General features: G+C 42.9%; 1 protein-coding gene across 1 annotated transcript; it reads left to right on the top strand.

Annotated features, from left to right (window-relative positions):
• Positions 1 to 982: 982 nt before the first annotated feature.
• On the top strand, positions 983 to 20,020 carry LOC306758559 (regulator of G-protein signaling 8-like; the record flags this gene model as incomplete). Its single annotated transcript, XM_079243886.1, has 8 exons — positions 983 to 1,091; positions 1,180 to 1,346; positions 1,432 to 1,604; positions 19,048 to 19,140; positions 19,244 to 19,303; positions 19,393 to 19,454; positions 19,540 to 19,706; positions 19,835 to 20,020. 8 exons carry the CDS (start codon positions 983 to 985, stop codon positions 20,018 to 20,020), a joined length of 1,017 nt encoding a protein of 338 aa, XP_079100012.1.
• Between the last annotated feature and the right edge of the window lie 444 nt (positions 20,021 to 20,464).

Raw genomic sequence — 20,464 nt, 5'->3', positions numbered from 1 at the left:
TTTAAGTTTGCATGTTTCAATAAATCTCTGCACCTTCTTGTTGTTTTCCCGGCAACATATGAAGAAATGAAGGGGTGCTAAAGACTGTTGCACGGTACTGTCACAAAGCTCAGAGGTGTTGCAGACAGCATATTAATAAATCAAAGCTTATTCTGTCTTTTTGTGAGTCCCAAGATGCAAATCGCAGGACGGCAAGCCTTTTCCTTAATAGACTATTTGTTTACAACCATTTGCTTATGGTTGGAACATTTTCCCAGAGCTTCCTGATTGCTGGTCATTGCAGTAATAAAATCTTTCACACATTTTGCTCCCCCACAGTAAGACGTCATTTGTATATGCACAATTACACTCACTAAGAATAAAAACTATGTATTTTAGTTTCTCGCATTAAACAGTGAATGAAGTGTTTGATCCTTTTAAATTCTTAATGCTGGAGTCAGTTTCATTAATTCGGCAACAAATGCATGAATGACCACTGATGAGGTCAGCTTAAATCACTGCCGAGCTCTCCGTTTTCCATGGTGCCACAGACGTGGTAGGATGCCCTGGCTCTCCCAACAACAACTCTTTGCATACAGCATTTCCATATATTCCATTCATGTTGGGTGGGGGTCATGTAGATTTGTTCAGCCACTTGACTCACTCATCCCCAAACAATCACATCCCATCCTCAGCCAGGCAGGAGCTCGATCTCTTGTCTCCGACTGTAGAAGACGAGGAGATGGCGATAAAGTGAGTGACTGCACATTTGATTGTTGGGCCTTTACACATTTCAGCAGGCAACGATTTCCAGCAGCCATGTGGAAAACGGCGAAGAGTTTTTCACTCACAGTAAGTGTCTCTTTGCATTGTGTTCCTTTCTGGAAGAGATGGTCTTAATGCATTAAACGGCATGTTTACAGGTCAACTTGAACCATATATTTAAAGATGAATGCGAAATGAGCGTGCCATCATGTGCAGTGAAGAGATAACATGGCTAGTCATGGATCTCGATGCTCTTTTCAAGGGTAGCTTGTGTTGCTTTTCCAAGGATCCTCTGGATGATGTTGAGACTTGGAGCGAATCAGTGGATAAGGTCCTCGGCTGTAAAGGTGAGCCCCTCATCTGGCTGTATAGTGTGTATTTCTGATCATAAGCTCAGACTCCTTGCCTCACTGTCATGTACGATACAATATCCAGCTGGGCAGATAGCCTTCCGAGAGTTCCTGAAGTCGGAGTACAGCGAGGAAAACATACTGTTTTGGCTCGCCTGTGAGGAGTACAAAAAAGTCAAGACGGTGCCAGAGATGATCTCCTCCGCCAACCGGATCTACTCCGAGTTTGTCCAAACAGAAGCCCCCAGACAGGTAAGCGACACTTTTTATGTGTTTATCTGAATGTGAATAAAACCCGGCATTGACACTCAGCTGATCCACACGGTTCCACTTCCAGATCAACATAGACTGCAGCACCAGAGAAAACATAACAAAAAACATCTCCCAGCCGACCCTGACCTCCTTCGATACGGCTCAGAAGCTGATCTACAGCCTGATGGCCAGGGATTGCTACCCTCGCTTCCTAAAATCTGACATCTATCAGGGACTCCTGAGGAAAAGCGACACAAGGTGACTGTATTAAACCTCTCGGACGGCGGCTCATCGGATTCTCTGCTCAGCACCGATCTCCTGTAGCCTCTTTTAAATAAGCGTGGATAACAAGTTTAAGCCATTCAGTCTAGTTTTTCCTCAACCTGTGTGATTCAGTAGTCAGTTACAACTCAAGGGAACCTATTAGCTTAATTATGTTAATCCTGTAAGAGATTGTGCACATAGTCTTTCCATGATTACCTACTTTCTCTCGTCTTATGAGGCTAAAAACTTAATTATTGTAAAGTATTATCAATATTTTAATTGATTTTGCAAATGTAACTGCTTCTTTGTGAAAAATTTCATGCTCTTATGCAAATAAATAGTTATTTCTCTCAGTGTGGGGCTGCATCATAACTTTTCTTTTCTGTTTGCATTGAAGTTTTAAAATACCTTGAAAACTAAATATGTACAGTGGGTGATGCTTGGGTTTGGCCTGTTTGAATGCAATGCAAATGTGTTGAGAGTGTGATATGACCATCAGTCACTCAAACACCAGGTGGCAACAGAGTCCGCACAACTGAGGAGCAACTAAAAGAGAAAAAGTTTGTATTTCTGCAGCAGCTTGGTGCACTATGCTGAGCGTGAGGTGGAGAAGCACCAGTCACCAGTACGGCAGGATTTAACACTGAATCTGATGTAAACGACCTTCTTTCTTTAAAAGGGACAATATTTAACTTAATGATAACCTAACCCCAACCCAAATGTTAACTTCATTTTCTCCATTTTAAATGAAAATGGAGACCTGAAAGTGATGTTTGGGGTAGTTTTCCATCGTGTGCAGCTGAATCAGCTCAGTTTTTGTTTACATTTCTGGTCAGGACATGATGTTTAGAGAGTCTATGCAAAAAGACATGCAAATACTCCAGAGCACAGTAGTTTTCCCAGTACTTTTACATGTACAGCACAGACAAAAACAAGAAAGTAAACTGGTAGAAATGAGCAGTTTCAGTTCAGACAGATTTTTTCTCTTGTGTATTTGTGTTTGGAAAGTGGAAGTAAACACAACTTCTTTTTTTTTTTTTCCATGTGACAGCTTCGTGAGTCTGATATGAACATTTTGTTCAGTTTCTGTTGGCGGCACTGAGAGTACGGGGGATTTATTTTAAGCAGGGTTTCATGTGTTTGCGTGTTGTACAGACAGCTCACCACAACTTCCTCTAGCTGACATGACACTGGTTGCACTCACCTCTTTGTGGAAGAACGGTTAAGTTTATTAGGGACTGCAACATTTGACAGGACATACGTTTAACCCACTGGCCTCTTTTTTTGTGCAAAATCAACATGCTGCTCAACAAAGCTGCAGGTTTTATACACAACGGTTTTAAAAGCGTTGTGCATAAAACCTGCAGCTTTGAGCAAATTTCTGCTTGTCAGGCAGCCTACAGTGGAGGGAAGAAAGTCACAGATAGGTGTTGGGACTGATAAAGACAATGTGTCTCGATGCAAGTCATCAACATCTGCCTTCAAACACTAAACATTTCCTGTCAGTTGTACAAGGACGTCGACAGTGATACTCTGTTGTGTTCATCTCAGAAGATGATATTCATCATTGCATCAAACATGGAGTTGTACGTACACACACTGTACAACAGTGTGTGTTTGTACTTACACACACTGTACAACCACATTTCCCGAAAAGGTAGAATTTATTGTCTATCCTGCATAGTGCAGTTCTGGCCCAGCTGGATGCTCACTATAAATAACAACATTATGCAATGAATTTGAATTCTCATCAACTCCTTTTGTTCACAGCAAGACAAGGTCATTTGTGCTGCACAGAAACTAAAACATCAGAAAATAAGAAGCATCATTTTAAAAAATTATTGAAAAAAGAGAGAGGGGAAAGAATTAGATAGAAAATGTGTGAATAGATGATTGAGTTTAAAAACGACAGCTTAATCTAAACAGAGCAGACTCTGACTTCTCAATAAAAGTTTGTGAAAAACACTCCATCCCTGGATTCAAATAGACGGAGTGGTTCAGCCGATCTGAGGCTTGGGTCTTGTCCACACGCAGCAAGTATCTCACAAAACGAAGATTTTTTTCTATGATTTGTGAAGATGTGTGAATTTTCCATTTGCATGTCTGCATGTAGACACATATAACCAGAGTTTTAAGTTTTGAAACTTCACTGACAAAAAATACCACAACATCACATGTGTGTGACCTTTGTTTTTAACAGCATGGACATCCCCACGACTGTTAACGTTATCCGTTGTCCAGGCGCTTTGCGTGTGTCTGTTTTTACCACATGGACGACCAAAGACAAAGGACGAGATTATGGACTGTTATGTTCCACCACCTAACCATAGGAGGGGTAAGGTATTCGCTTTTACAGAAACCCGGCTACATGTGGACATGGTCTTCCTGGTGGTTTGTTCCTGATATGTGGAGCATCAAAGCTGAACGACCGGATCCAGGTGACCTGATGGGTCTTATCGGTTCATAATGGGACAGAAAGTCTCTGGTGTACTTTGGTCCTGATCCATTCACAGCTTTATAGACCAGCAACAGAACTTTAGTCCATCCTCAGAACTGGACTGATGTGGTCCACTTGGTCTTAGTGACTTAGTGATGTTTTAAATTGGCTGCAGGTTTTTAATTCATGTTTTAACCTCTAACCCTAAAGACCCAGTTAAAGTAATCAAGCAGACTAAAGATGAAAGCCGGACTAGTTCTTCCAGGTCCTGCTGAGACATCAGATCTGTTGCCCTTCATATCTTCCTGATGTGACAGTAAGCTGACTTTGCTTTTTGTTACTATGTTATTTTATGTTTATTATTATTGTTATTTGTTATTATATTATTATCATTATTAAGGTCTGAGTCCATCGCTACACCCAGACTTGCGCCGGGTGGGTTTTAGGTTTAGAATGAATCTCTGTGGCAAGGCAACTTTATTTATAAAGCACATCTATTGACAGAAAACTGTTGGCCATCGTGCTGCACATTAAAACACGACAGCACACACAACGCCTCATGTACAACGAAACACGAACAGAAGTAAACAACACAGAATGTAAAACAAAGAAAACTGTTGCTGATCAGGAAAGGCTAAAGAATAAAAATGTGTCTTAACAATACTAACAACGTCCAGGTTAGCAGTTAGAGTTCTACCCGATTAGATAATCTTCTATAAAGAAGCATCTGCGTGGCATGAAGGAAACAGTAAGGCCTTTTTTTCTTACCATAACTGTAACATCCATATCTACCCTGTTTCTCCTCTCTGTAGGTTTTATACCCACAGATGAAACGGCATATGAAGAAAACCTTTGGCGTTTTAAGCTTTTACTTTGCTTTAAGTCTACATCTCTTATCCCATCAGCAGCCATTGTAGAAACAGATGCAGTGTGAGGAGGTGGGCATCATCACTAGCTGCGTTTCCATTACACCTAGAATTATGCAAACACTAAATATTGCAATAAAAAAAAAACATTAATGGAAACACCTACATTAAAAAAAAAAAACCTGCCAAATATCTGTAAAAAGTTTTTAAACTCTTATGAGGAGCTTTTTCGATTTATAAATATATCATAAAAGTGTAATGGGAACACTTTTTCACGTTTACGTGCCCTGGGACGTGAAGTGGGCGGGTCAAAATTAGTTCATTTCCGGTAAAGATGGTGTGGTGTGGAACAAACAACAGTGAATTTTAGAGGTTTAAAAATACAATGAGGGAGAAAAGCTTTGAAAAGTCGTAGCAAATTCTCCGCCGCAAGTTGAAAACCGCAAAATAACGCTATATTGCTACCTTGCATAAGCCCCAATACTTGTAAAAGATTTCATGGCGATGAAAAGGTTTTATAGTGAAGAGTTCACCCCCTCACATCATATACTATACCCTATTATGACAGGAATAGCTTTAACAGGGACTACATGTAAGTTGTAATAATTGTCTGGGATTGCGCCCTGCGATGGACTGGCGAGCTGTCCAGGGTGTACCCTGCCTGTCGCCCAAAGCCAGCTGGGATAGGCTCCAGCCTGAATTGGATTAAGCGGTTCAGAAAATGAATGAATGAATGAATGAATGTCTGGGATTGCAATCTTGTGCCAATCAACCATGTTGGTAGTTTGTGAAGTAATAATAATAATAGTAATTTCTCCTCCTTTCCCCTCAAACATCCACTTCTGAGGGACCGAAAAGTTATGGGCTCACCCGATCACATCTACATTACTCCAGGGACGGGTAAATATTAGATGTAGGGTCAGTTTCCCTTTGATAGAATAAATATCGTGTCAAATGAACCCTTCTGGACCATCCCCCAAATACCCTCCATCCAAAAATATTAAAAGATGCCAAATCTGCAACACATCTGTATGATAAGTTGTTAGTGAGGCTGCATGGTGGCCTCACAGCAAAAATGTTGCTGGTTCGAGCTTCGACTGGTGGGATTTGAACAGTGGTGGAGTATGGAGTTTGCATGTTCTTTCAGGGTACTCCAGCTTCCTCCCACCATCCTAAAAGTCATGCATGTTAGGTTAATTGGTTACTCTAAATTCTCTCTTGGAACGAGTGTGAGCCTGAATGGCTGTTTGCTGCTCTGTGATGGACTGGCGACCTATCCAGGGTGTACCTTACCTCTCGCCCAATGATTGCTGGGATAGACTCCAGCTTCCCCAAGACCTTTAACTGGACTTAGTGCTTAAGAAAATTAATGAATGAAAGTCATTTGTAAATGCCAAAGAGCCACCAGTGAACATGAGAAGTTGAAGGGAAATGGAAATGTTTAAACTGAAGACAAGCCATGTCAAATAAACATCATCTAATATGTTGGACTTGTGTTTAAACTAAAAATATGTAATATAAGTAAATGTGCTGAAATTTTTTCAGTTTTTATTTAGACAGTATTTTAATTAGCTAATTAGTTATGGCTGCAACTCTGACATGCTTTGACTAAGTTCCTTTTGGTCCCTACAAGGGTTTTGAAGCCCAAATGTCATCTATAACCAGCAACGTTGGTGTCTGGTTTCAGGTAGCAGACTACACCATTAAATTGTCTGATGTCTTTGTCCTTACTCGTCTTACAGCTGTACATTAATAGAAGCCATGCTATGCTAAAAAAAAAAAAAAAAGAGCGATCAGCACATCAAGCATCCGGTTTTTCAGTGCAACATCAGTCCTTTTACCTCTAAAAAGAAATGATCACTATATACTGCGTGACAACAGTGGAACTGAATCGTGTACAAATAAGAATCAAAATCAAAAGTTTATCATCTTTATAATAAAGAAATTAAAAGCTTGGTCTTCAGGCTCGATGCAGAAGACGGATATGCAGATTGATGGGCTGTTTTGTCTGTCTCCTGCATCGGTTATGCACGTAACTTGGTCGGTTGTCAAGGGGCTTAACTATCCATCACTTGATGCTAAAAACAGAGCAATACCACTGGAAATCACCGGGGGCAGTGCTGTGTTGTACAGCTGACACACAATTAATAAGAAACAAACCAGAGAAGAAGAACAGGAAGAAGATGACACAAAAATCACCAAATAAAAAGTACCAAAAGCAGCGATTAGCAACAAAATAAAAAATAAAAAAAAAGAATAAGAATCCAGAATATTAAGAGGGATCATTATATCTATAATACTCCCCTTTGTAAAGTAAATTTACTCAGCAGAACACAGCATCCAGAACATCATTCCGCTTGCTGAAATGCTGGACAAGACAAGCATCAAAAGATGATGTAGAAAAGCATGCAGAGAACCTTTTGGTGTTTTTCCTCTACTGCTAGTGTGTTTGGATGGCTACAAACGATTTTATGACCGTGAACCACTGGCCTGTGTAAAACCGAAGCGCAGAACTCTGAACTCAGCACTGCCCACTAGTGGATGAGCTGACTTAACACCACTGGCAACGTGAGAGGTGCATGGAAGTATGAGGGTGGCAATGTATGCTAACATATGAAACACATGTCTCCTTTTACATTTGTAAGGGAGCCTATTTCTTTTTATAATTACAATTTTTTTTTCAATGTTTAGGTGGTGTGAATAAATTTGAATAAACTTTAAACAACCTGACATGACAGAATAAATGCTGGATCAGTGTTACAGACACATTTCTTCTACTGTTACAGACAGACAATAAATTAAAGTTAAATTTTGAATTTAACTAATAAAGATCCAACCCATCATAAAAAAAAATCTACAGCTTTCTGGTGTCCATTCAGAGGCAGACGACAAAAATCAGATTGTGTTTCACACGATTTTGAGCAAAGTTTTGACCATAAAGTGATCCCAAATGTCACACTGGGTTCTTCTGGCTTAAAGTGCATGTGCATGATGATAAGGGACAATAACTAAGAAGATAAGACAGAATCTTGGAAAGTTAGCATAATTATTATAATGCTTACATCAATGGAAAAGAGTTTTAGTTCTAGACAAACTGAAAGGAACTGCGACTGGTTTTTAGAAAAAAAAAAAAAGGTTAAAAAAAAGACTGACAATATTCCTCTGGAATTTTCTGGTTCAGAAACATATCCAGATGACATTTAAAAGTGTTATGTCACCATATTTGCAGGAAGTAGAAAGCTATTGAGACTTTTTACCAAGAGAAGCAGCCATATTGACACAGCTCAAAAGAAAAAGAGGAAGAGCCGATGATGTTGTGGTTTGCACAATTTGATTGAGCAACTGGTCAAGAAGGCAAACATTTCCTGTTATTTTAGCAGAGCCTTGAACCAGACACCTGTTATTTTAGATAAAACACAGTGAATACACAGTACATGAGAATCAGACAAGTTTAAAATGGAAACACTGGGGTGGCTTGATGGTCTCAGAGCCGTACCACATAACCACGGTCTTGTTCCGGTGAGTGACATTTGTTACATCTCACCCCCTCTGTTCCCCCTCAGTATTTCCTTTTTGCCTACACTGTCAGACATGAAATAATGCAAAGAAGGTGTAGAATGGAAACAAAGACATCATTAAAGGAGGCATACAATAAAAAAGAAAATTGGAGTCTGTGGGGGAGAGGAGTCACCTTAAAGATTAAAGAAAACGGGCAAGATGAGTCAGAATGAAATCTGACAACTTGTAAAGCAGCATCAGGCCTTGCAAAGAACCTGGCAGAGGTCATGACAGCTGAACGGATAAATTAAAAACATTCTAAATTAGTTTGAGCCTCTAATTTTGATATTTAAAACATTCATTTCTAGATATCCATAATAAACTAAGTTTGATACCTTTGCACCATAATCTGAAAATATTTATGCCAATTTTACACAATTTCCTGATTCCGCTGTTATTCTTTTCTTTAAAACGCAGCATATCAGCTCCTTTTTCTACCCTCATTTACACCTTTATTCACATTGCCTGTTTTAGGATGTGAAATGACCCACTTAATTCAGAGTTTTAGTCTTGCATACACATCTGTTTGCACAGTTCTTAGCATCTGCAGGCTGGGGGGATCTGGGTAATTTTTTTACACCTGCAGACAAACATGCAGTTCTTAAAATACAAGCAATGCAAAACTGATGCAGCACATAAATACATTTTAGACTGACTGAAAGTTAACTGAGGAGGCTGAATTTGAGCCCACAACCACCAGTTTTTCTTCTGCTTTTTTCATAAATCATTTAAAAAAAAAAAAAAAAAAAACTTCTGTCCTGCTCAGACATACCAAACATTAATCATTTTCATATTTTTAATTTTCTATTAAAAATCCATACAAAAAAAACCAAAAAAAACAATATGCTTTCTATAAAATTAACATTGTCAGAATGGGGACTGAGTCATTACTTTTTGTAGTGTTTTGGAATGAATGAGGCAGTAATTCAGATATTCAAACTGGCCTTTCAAGGGTTAAAATTAAAAATAAAAGTATGATTGCATGTTTGGTATTTTTGAGCAAGGTGGAAGTTGGGGTTAGGGGTTAATACTGACCCGTAGCAGTGGAAGATGGAGTATTGGGAATTGCTGAGAAGCACTATTTGGTGACATCTTTCTTTGTTTTCCTTGGTTTTCTGTTTCTTTTCAGATCAGTAATACTGAATAAACCTTGCACATTATTATAATATGTTAGAACGCAGAGTAAGTGACCTAAGAGCTCACGCTAACACATCCATCTAACTGAGCTCAGTCTGCTACCCACCAAAACTGAAACTCTATTGGTAATTTTTTCTTAAATGTTTAACACTTGCTTTATGTGTAGCTCAGCCATAAACAGATGGTTCTGAACCCACTTTTTAAAGCCTTACGCTTGAAGCAATAAACCAAGCAATATCACCTAAAACTGAAGGGGCAGTAATGAGCAGTATAGTGAACATGTGACAGCGAAAAGAGCAAACCATCGAAGAAGAAGTAGAAGAAGATGAAAATGAATGCAGCAAACTGGCTGTGTCATAATTTTGGGCGTACGTGCTTTGGGGTGTGCTGGCTGACTACAGAGTTGCCTACATTGTTCTAGCCTTGCGTTTATAGCCTGTTTATGAAACTGCCCATCTAGCCACACCGTTGTGCTCCAGTTGCTCCTTGTTGCCTAGCAACTGAAGATCTGACAACTGTTTAATAATCAGGGCATTAAGATTCTTCCTGGGATTTTCCTCAGTTAAATTTACATTTTGGCACAGAAATGGAGCCGTAAATTTGATTTTTATGTCTTTTCATTTATTTGTTCCTTGAAACTGAAAGTAATTTTTTTATCCGGTAGATACTTCATTAATCATTTAAAAATCCTTCAATATACGATATGAAACTATTGCATTGTCATTAACCCCTTAACCGTTTTCCGTTTTTCTTTTTATAACACGCTCGTACAATATCTTAGACGTTTCCTATTTCAATAAAACTGCGCATGACGCACCGGTAGGCTCTCCCCTTCTGATTGACCTCATTTTTGACCAACTGGACTGATCCGTGGCCCTTCCTTAGCCAATAATAGCCAATGAGTGTCAACCTAGGTGGTCTGACCATCACATACGTTTCCGCTTCCAGACCTCGCCCACCAGCTCTGATGCCAGTTCTGACCCCACTGCCGTAAAGCCAATAAAATTCCCGTCACGGCGATGTGCGGTTTCTGTGTGTGGGATGTAAAATGGCTTCAGGGGGTCCGTGCGTAAACATTTGTGACAACATGCGTACTTGTGTGCGCAAAAGCAGAAGAAGCCTTTTTTGTCAGCTTTTTCTCTGTATGAACTTTTGCAAAACACGCAAAAAAGTGGAAATACACCCGCGAGGAGGTGGTGGGAGTCGTTTACACGGAGGGAAAGTGATTTTTACAGAGGAAGACGTCTCTGACTGCAGAAGAAGATGCGGTTCCTGAAGGACAAGACCATGAAAAGTAAGCACAAAGCTCTATATGGAGCTACGGTGTCTTTATAAGCTGTTTAGATGAGCAACTCTGTTGTTTATGGGGCTGAAGGAGGGGGGGCTTGTTTACTTTGTGCGTCGGGATGCGGGGAGGAGGGTTGGGGGCACTTGCATTGTTTTCTTTCCGTTGTTTCTTACTGTTGCCGTATTTACAGTGGTTCTGTTCGGTCTGCTAAAGACGTGAGACCTGGTTTGTTAGAAAACTTGGGGTCTCGGCTCTAAAACGTAAAACCCCGGACCGGGGGAACCGCTCATGTGGGTGTCGTTCAGTCCAAGTATGCGTGAAAGCAAAAAGAGCAGCGATGAAAGAGACGCAGCGGTTCAACACCTGTATTTCCCTCCAGTTGTAAACATTTGTTCATAAATACAAAATCATAGAAAGAAAGAAATACGCTGCTGCTGATTTATCTGTGTGTGTGTGGGCCGCTTTCATACTTTCATACAGCGATGCGTGTCTGTTAGAACATACACTTATTACAGTCGCAGTACTAATGTGGGATAAAAACGTCTTGTTTGTCTTTATTATTCTGTCATCTGATTCGGAGTGGAAACCCAGCAGCTGTTCAGATGAAGAAGGACCAGCTCCTTCCAGAGGAAGCTATATTCCTGCCCTTCAGACCACCAGGACCCCTGCTCATCATAACAGCTACATATTCTGCTCTCCTGCTTTTTTACTTTACTTTTACTTTACACTCTTTATCAGACAATAGTTAAAATCTAATGTAAATATGTAAATTGTATTGTGTTATGGTGTTTTTATTATTACATTTTGTTTACATTGCATAACATGGCATTATATTGTTTACATACCATGATGACCGTAAAACTTATTCTGACTCTTTTATTATAATGCACAGTAGAAAAAATAAGCTTTTAGTGTGTTTATCCATCACCTGGAGATTTTCAATAATACTGATAGTAAATATGAATATACAACAAGATTCCTCTTGATGTCACCTTTCATTAGAGGTCTCATTGATGACTGTATGTTTAATTGTTCTGGAGTTACAGCTTATTGAAGTTGGAGTATCCAAAGTGGCCATTTGGAGACTCCAAATGGCCACTTTGGGGAGCGCATGAACATACTTACAGTAAAGCCCTCATAGAATAATAATCGGGGTTGCTATTGTCACCAAATTTTAACAGGTCATAGGAAAGGCTTCAGGCTACAGCTATAAAGTCTTCTTCTTCATCTTCATCTTCAGCCGCATATCCGGGGTTGGGTCGCGGGGGCAGCAGCCTAAGCAGGGAAGTCCAGACTTCCCTCTCCCCAGCCACATTTGCCAACTCTGCGGGGGGGATCCCGAGGCGTTCCCAGGCCAGTCGAGAGATATAATCCCTCCAGTGTGTCCTGGGTCTTCCCCGGGGTCTCCTCCCAGAGGGACGTGCCTGGAACACCTCACCAGGGAGGCGTCCAGGAGGCATCCTGACCAGATGCCCGAGCCACCTCAACTGGTTCCTCTCGATGCGGAGGAGCAGCGGCGCTACTCTGAACCCCTCCCGGATGACCGAGCTCCTCACCCTATCTCTAAGGTAGAGCCCAGCCACCCTGTGGAGGAAACCCATTTCAGCCGCCTGTATACGAGATCTCGTTCTTTCGGTCATGACCCACAGCTCATGACCATAGGTGAGGGTAGGAACGTAGATCGACTGGTAAATCGAGAGCTTTGCCTTCTGGCTCTGCTCCTTCTTCACCACGACAGACCGGCGCAGAGTCCGCATTACTGCAGACGCCGCACCGATCCGTCTGTCGATCTCGCGCTCCATCCTTCCCTCACTCGTGAACAAGACCCCGAGATATTTAAACTCCTCCACTTGAGGCAGGACCTCACTCCCGACCCGGAGAGGGCAATCCACCCTATTCCGGCTGAGGACCATGGTCTCAGATTTGGAGGTGCTGATTCTCATCCCAGCCGCTTCACACTCGGCCACGAATCGCTCAAGCGAGAGCTGGGGATCACAACCAGATGAAGCCAACAGGACCACGTCATCTGCAAAAAGCAGGGACCCAATCCTGAGGCCACCAAGTCGGATCTCCTCAACACCTCGGCTACGCCTAGAAATTCTGTCCATATAAGTTATGAACAGAATCAGTGATAAAGGGCAGCCTTGGCGGAGTCCAACCCTCACCGGAAACGAATCCGACTTACTACCGGCAATGTGGACCAAGCTCTGACACCTGTCATACAGTGACCGGACAGCTCGTACAAGGGGGTCTGGTACCCCATACTCCCGGAGTACCCCCCACAGGAGCCCCCGGGGGACACGGTCGAATGCCTTCTCCAGGTCCACAAAGCACATGTAGACTGGTTGGGCAAACTCCCATGCCCCCTCCAGGACCCCAAAGAGGGTATAGAGCTGGTCCACTGTTCCGCGACCAGGACGAAAACCACACTGCACCTCCTCAATCTGGGATTCGACAATCCGGCGGACCCTCCTCTCCAGGACCCCTGAATAGATCTTACCAGGGAGGTTGAGGAGTGTGATTCCCCTGTAATTGGAACACACCCTCCGGTCCCCCTTCTTAAAAAGGGGGACCACCACCCCAGTCTGCCAATCCAGCGGTACTGCCCCCGATGTCCACGCGATGCTGCAGAGGCGTGTCAGCCAGGACAGCCCCATAGCATCCAGAGCCTTAAGGAACTCTGGGCAGATCTCATCCACCCCCGGGGCCTTGCCGCCAAGGAGCTTTTTGACCACCTCAGCGACTTCAGCCCCAGAGATAGGAGAGTCCACCCCTGAGTCCACCAGCTCTGCCTCCTCATCGGAAGACGTGTTGGTAGGATTGAGGAGGTCTTGGAAGTATTCCTTCCACCGACCCACTACGTCCCAAGTTGAGGTCAGCAGCTCCCCATCTCCACTGTACACAGTATTGATGGAGCACTGCTTCCCCCTCCTGAGCCGCCGGACGGTGGACCAGAATCTCCTCGAAGCCGTCCAGAAGTCTTTCTCCATGGCCTCGCCAAACGCCTCCCATGCCCGAGTTTTTGCCTCGGCAACAGCCGAAGCCGCATGCCGCTTAGCCTGTCGGTACCCATCAGCTGCTTCCAGAGCCCCACAGGCCAAGAAGGCCTGATAGGACTCCTTCTTCAGCTTGACGGCATCCCTCACTGCTGGTGTCCATCAACGAGTCCTGGGATTACCGCCACGACAGGCACCAACGACCCTACGGCCACAGCTCCGGCCGGCCGCCTCAGCAATAGAGGCATGGAACACAGCCCATTCGGACTCAATGTCCTCACTTGGGACATGTTCGAAGCTCTGCTGAAGGTGGAAGTTGAAGCTCGCTCTGACCGGGGACTCAGCCAGACGTTCCCAGCAGACCCTCACAACACGTTTGGGCCTGCCAGATCTGACCTGCTTCCTCCCCCACCACCTGAGCCAACTCGCCACTAGGTGGTTATCAGTTGACAGCTCTGCCTCCCTCTTCACCCGAGTGTCCAAGGCATGTGGCCGCAGGTCCGACAATACGACTACAAAATCGATCATCGAACTGCGGCCCAGGGAATCCTGATGCCAGGTGTACATATGGACACTCTTATGTTGGAACATGGTGTTCGTTATGGACAATCCATGACGAGCACAGAAGTCCAATAACAAAACACCATTTGGGTTCAGAGAGGGGGGGACCATGCCTCCCAATCACTCCCCTCCAGGTCTCGCTGTCATTGCCCACGTGAGCATTGAAGTCCCCCAGCAGAACTATGGAGTTCCCAGAAGGAGCAACCTCCAGCACTCCCTCCAAGGACCCCAGAAAGGGTGGGTACTCTGAACTGCTGTTCGGTGCATAAGCACAGACAACAGTCAGGACCCGTCCCCCCACCCGGAGGCGGAGGGAAACTACCCTTTCATCCACCGGGGTAAACCCCAACGTGCAGGCACCAAGCTGGGGGCTGATGAGAATGCCCACACCTGCTCGGCGCCTCTCACCATGAGCAACACCAGAGTGGAAGAAAGTCCAGCCCCTTTCGAGGGTACTGGTTCCAGAGCCCAAGCCATGCGTCGAGGTGAGTCCAACTATATCTAGTCGGAACCGCTCAACCTCGCGCTCAAGCTCAGGCTACTTCCCCACCAGAGAGGTGACGTTCCACGTCCCTAGAGCCAGCTTCTGCAGCTGGGGATCGGACCGCCAGGGTCCCTGCCTCTTGCTGCCACCCAGCTCACATTGCACCCGACCCCTACGGCTCCTCCCGCAGATGGTGAGCCCACGGGAGGTGGGGCCCATGTAACCCTTTCGGGCTGAGCCTGAACGGGCCCCATGGGCGAAGGCCCGGCCACCAGACGCTCGCTCTCGTACCCCACCTCCAGGCCTGGCTCCAGAGAGGGGGTCCCGGTAACCCGCGTCCGGGCAAGGGAACATTCATGCCCAGGTTGGTCGTCATCATAGAGGTCTATGAGCCGTGCTTGGTCTGGTCCCTCTCCTAGACACCTGTTTGCCATGGGTGACCCTACCAGGGGCATAAAGCCCCCGACAACATAGTTGCTAGGATCTTCGGGACGCACAAACCCCTCCACCACGATAAGGTGACGGCTCACGATAAGGTGACGGCTTATGTTGATAAAGTAGAAGAGAAATTCAGACGAGGGAAAACAACTGAAATTTCCTCGTGTTCCAACTTCAATAACTTCATGCTGGTTACAGTTACAATAAATTTGAAAGCTCAGGGTAAAACTTTAGAGTGTTTTCTTGAAAAAGAGACCATGCTTTTGAATCTACTCCAAAGGGTTCAAGAACAGTGGCTACTTTAATTTGGGTATGTCTTTTTCAGGCGCATTTGGCATTTTGGGGGGTGACTGTTAAGGGGTTAATGTATTTGGCTTTGTCACAGTTTTTACTGAAGTGAGGTAAACGTCATAAAATAGAGCTACTCCTCAGCACTCATTGGCCACCATGTTGGTCAAAGTGATGTCTGAAAGCAACAAGGCCATAACGGAAGCATCACTCGAACCTCCACTGTAAGCCAAATTGAGTGTGGGTTTGTCAGGTGAATTGAAAGGCACCTCCTGAATGGGACACTGCATGGGGAGCCACTGCTACATATGTAGCTGATAAACCAGCGCTCCAAAGTGTATAGACTCAAAATTTGGGCACAGCCTCTGCTATCAACCAGTGTCTGAAACTAAAACCAGAGTGTAAGGGTTAACTCTGAACTCAGCTCTGCCCACATGTTGATCAATTGACTTTATAACCAAGGGAACATAAAAGATGCATGGCAACACTTGAAATGGACATAGCTATCATGTATACATAAAGGAGAGTACAGGGGGCCGTGGTTTGCGAACGTGTTCCATTCCTATGCCGCGGCATAACCCCAAATTCCGCATAAATCGGACTTTTACCTTTTAATACACCCTAAATCACTAAATAACTATCTCAATACACATTATACAGTACAGGCAATTAAAAATAACATTGTACTTGAAATAAAATAAATATATATGCACTGAGGCGTCGTCTCAGGCTCCGTGTCACACTTTGGAAAAGCTTATACGGAACCAAGTAACTTCAAGACTTGCTCTTTTTTTTTTTTATTTACATTTATTTAATGAGCATCAAAAAGTCAAAACAACATAAGTAGAGAACCGTGTAACTCAAGGACTGCCTGTGAATGATTATTTAATTTCAGTTTGATTAAAAGTCATTTATTGAACTGACCAACCTAGCTAAAACACAGAACCGCTAACTTTTACACTCAGCTGACAAGTTGATGCTTCATTCAAAACTCAGTAAATTCTCACATATCACATGTATGTAGCCAAACAACATAAAAAATGCAGTGTGTAACAAAATCACAGGTCAATAACAGAATTACATTAGATATCACCAAAAATCGCATTTTTAATGGTATTTAATCAATTCACAAAATGAACTGTTAGGTTTTTATTCTTCTAGATTCATTCTATGATGGGTGATAGATGTAGCCTCCCTGACGTCACCAATAGTTTTCTGAAGAGCTGAATTGAAGTCCGGTGGGCGGTTCCTACCATCACAATCTTCGCAGGGTCATGCATGTCGTTTCGCCTGGAAAATACAATTATGGGCAAAGAGGTAGAGCTAAGAGAGGGGGGCTGTAAGATCATGGTGGATGATTGACATCTAGCGAACTCCGAGCTTTCTGTAGCTAAGAGCTTATCGAACTAACCCGGAGATAACAGGATATAACCAGCTAACGGAGGACAGCAGACTAAGCTAATGTTAACCGGCTAAAAACCGCGGTTCTACGTTTTTCTTACTTGAAGCGGGAGATCAGGTACCTATCAATCAAAAGGACACGCTCCTAATTATGCCGAACTTTGAGATTAAACTACTTTTAAACGGGCGAGTTAGAAAAACATTCACTCCCTAAATTCACAGTTGTCATGAAGGTAAACCTGACCGATTAAAATGAAAATGGATTCTTGTTCCCAGGCTGTAAACATGTTTATTTCTGCTATGAAGTTGGTCTTTTTAACATGGGAGTCTGTGGGGATTCACTCTGTTTTGCAGTCCCTAGCGGATGAAGGGGAAACTGCAGTTTTATGCACTTCAGGCTTCACTTTTAACCACTGGAGGTTACCTCTTGATCCACATGCATGCCAACTGCCATGTTTGTTCCACCATTTTTACTATGGTGTCTCAGAGTGGACATATACATCTCTGTATGTGAAGTTAGAGAACTGTGAGCATTAAAACTCAGTATGCCTGAATTTTGGCCACTGATGGGCACCATAAATTCACAAGTGTGCTACTTTTTTCACTAAAAGAAGGGAATTCAGGATTTCTGAATGCCAGGATTAAAAGTCCTGTTTCATATACAACATTTGACAAATACCTGGTGAAGAATTCAGTTCAGTTTTAATGATCTGTAAAGCTCTTGTTACAGATCATTGACGATGAGTTATCGTGGCGTGTCTTTCTTAAGTCAACAATTAATTATTGTTGAAACTTTAAACCAGAACATGAAAAAACACAAGGTGGAAAAAGTTTTGACTTCTCTATTCAGAAACTTCAGCGAAATGTAGCATGATTTTAACTTGAAGTTGTATGATAGATGAAGATGAGGAAGCTGGAAATTACCACTGTGAGAAAGGCTTTGCTCAGGTTTTTTGTTTGTGTGTTTGTTTTGAGGGTGGTTGCTGTGAAGTTTAGAAGTGACATTTTCATACAATTGTCAACTGTGAGAAGCCATGTACTAATAATAAATATCAGATGGCATAACGGACAGATTTGGGTCTAATATTACTATGAATGTGTTTTCAGGTCTCCCTAAAGTCATAAAATAGGTCTAACTTGAGACAAATTAGATGTTTTAAATGCCAGATGTGTTCCAGAAATGCAGCTTTTAGCCATGTCTGGTGGAACAGGTGGCTAAATTTAGGCAACCACCCTCACCCTGATTCAGCACTGTCATTTCAGGTCAACAGTGGGCTGCAGATGTGGGCCATACATGGACCAAGCATTCAAATTCAGTTGCTGTAATGAGCAATACAATATGATGCATAAACACATGCATGAAAATCAAGTGTTTCTACTCTATTTCAAGTAGCAACAAGAGTCTCAATGTCACCTAAGGATATGCAAAGCCCAACTGTACTTAATAAGGAGATTTACTTTTTATTTGCAAAGCAAAGTATGTTTTTATTTTAAAAAAAAAAAACTTTATAAGTAACATGATCTATTTTGAAAATATGAGAGAGATGGTTAGAAGCTCTGCAAGTCCAAACAAGCCAAAGATATAAACTATTTGAATTTGACTACGCATGTGAGGGCGCCGATAGCATCTAGTTTGCAAAAGCTTTCCGAAAACCAAGCCATGTTACTGGCCACCAAGGCAAAATAGAAGACATACGAAAGCATTTGCCTATCAGCTGCTGAATTTTCCACTGCTCTATTTGCATCCCCTGAGTTTAAACCAAACAATGCAGGTTGGAGAACAGTACAATCAGACAGCTGTAACTGCATTCAACAGGTTTGCTTGAAAGTTTGCGTCATCTGCAACTTCCTCTTTGCTTGTGGTTAGCTCTGAATGACGCTTCTCACCATCCTGACTTCTGACTGCTGTTCGAGATATATTTGGCGGTGTAGCGTTGGGACATCAGACAGAAGCAGCTGGAGCTCAACATAACATGAACAAAGCGACACTGCCATGCCAGGTCTAGTCAATTCGCCTTCCAGGGAGCTGCAGCACCTCAGTATGGACACTGACGATACGAAACTGGGAAAATATAGGTAAACATTTTATTTTTTATTTATTTATTAGTGTCATTTCATAGAACTGCTCATCAGGTTTTTATTGGTTTTAACCTTGGTTTGTGCTTGTTTCCCTCACCAGAGGAGGAAACTTGAAGTCTCGGCTGCAGTGCAAATCTTCTCAAAAAGCTGAAAGGGAGGGGTAAGTACAAAACCCAAAAATTAGAGACTAAACACCCTCGTTGGTTTGTATCATATATTAATTACAACCTCTTGCCTTTTTTTTTACAGACTCTGTTTTGAAGAGATGTCTCAGTGGTCACATTCATTGGAAAGACTTCTGTCTTCTAAATGTACGTTGAATGATAAAGCTGTCTTTGAGCTCATTTTCCTTCCCAACAGCTGACTAACTGCTGCTCACGTCTCTATTCTGTTTAGGTGGAATGAAAATATTCCAGGCCTTCCTGAAGTCAGAGTTCAGTGATGAAAACCTGGAGTTTTGGGTTGTGTGTGAGGACTATAAGAAGCTCAAATCTTCCTTCAGGATGTCCTCCAGGGCCAAGAAGATCTTCAAACGCTACATTCAAGCTGAGGCTCCTAGGGAGGTACGCGCCAAGCTTGAATTTTTCGTGTTTTTTTTATTCAAACCCAGACAGGCTCACAGTTTATAAACTCACACAGATGCCGCTGCTTCAGTTATTATTAGTTCTCATCACATTCCCTTTCATTCCAGATCAACATTGATCACAAGACCAGGGAGCTGATCAGTTGGAGCATGCAGGACCCTTCAGCGCTATGCTTCGACGATGCCCAAAAGATTGTCTACAACTTAATGGAGAGGGACTCGTATCCGCGTTTCCTGAAGTCAGAGATTTACAGGACTTTACTGGACTCCACATGCGAATCAGTGAGGATGTAAAGAAGATGTAGTCCAGACACGTTTTACGCAAGACTGGAAAGAAAGTGTCTGGTGTCTGCCTACCCAAATGGGCCTTTGGTGCATTCCTTCCTCACAATGCTTTGGGCTTTGCTAAGATTCTCTCTGGGACAAGCAGCCATCGAGAGAAGCACAAGAAAACATGATTAGAGCCAGAAGTAACAGTGAGAAATGATGTGTCCAGGCTCAAATGACTCTGCAGAAGCAACTTGTGTGATAGCAACTGAAAAGCAAAGGACTTTCCACAGAAAACATTGGGGACTTTCTATGAGCGACACCAGGAAGAGCATGTGGTACAGACAGTACCTTCCCCCCACACTGAAAGTGCACATCAGACAACTATGTCTGCACATCACCAGCAGCTTTACTGCCTTTTCACTAAAGCAAAGAACTCGAGGCTAACGAGATATTCCCATCCTGACATCC

Source organism: Telmatherina bonti, assembly GCF_933228915.1.
Source record: "Telmatherina bonti genome assembly, chromosome: 7".
Taxonomy (NCBI): Eukaryota; Metazoa; Chordata; class Actinopteri; order Atheriniformes; family Telmatherinidae; genus Telmatherina; species Telmatherina bonti.
The sequence above is the reverse complement of the archived record's forward strand: the minus strand, read 5'-3'. Positions and strand labels throughout refer to the sequence as shown.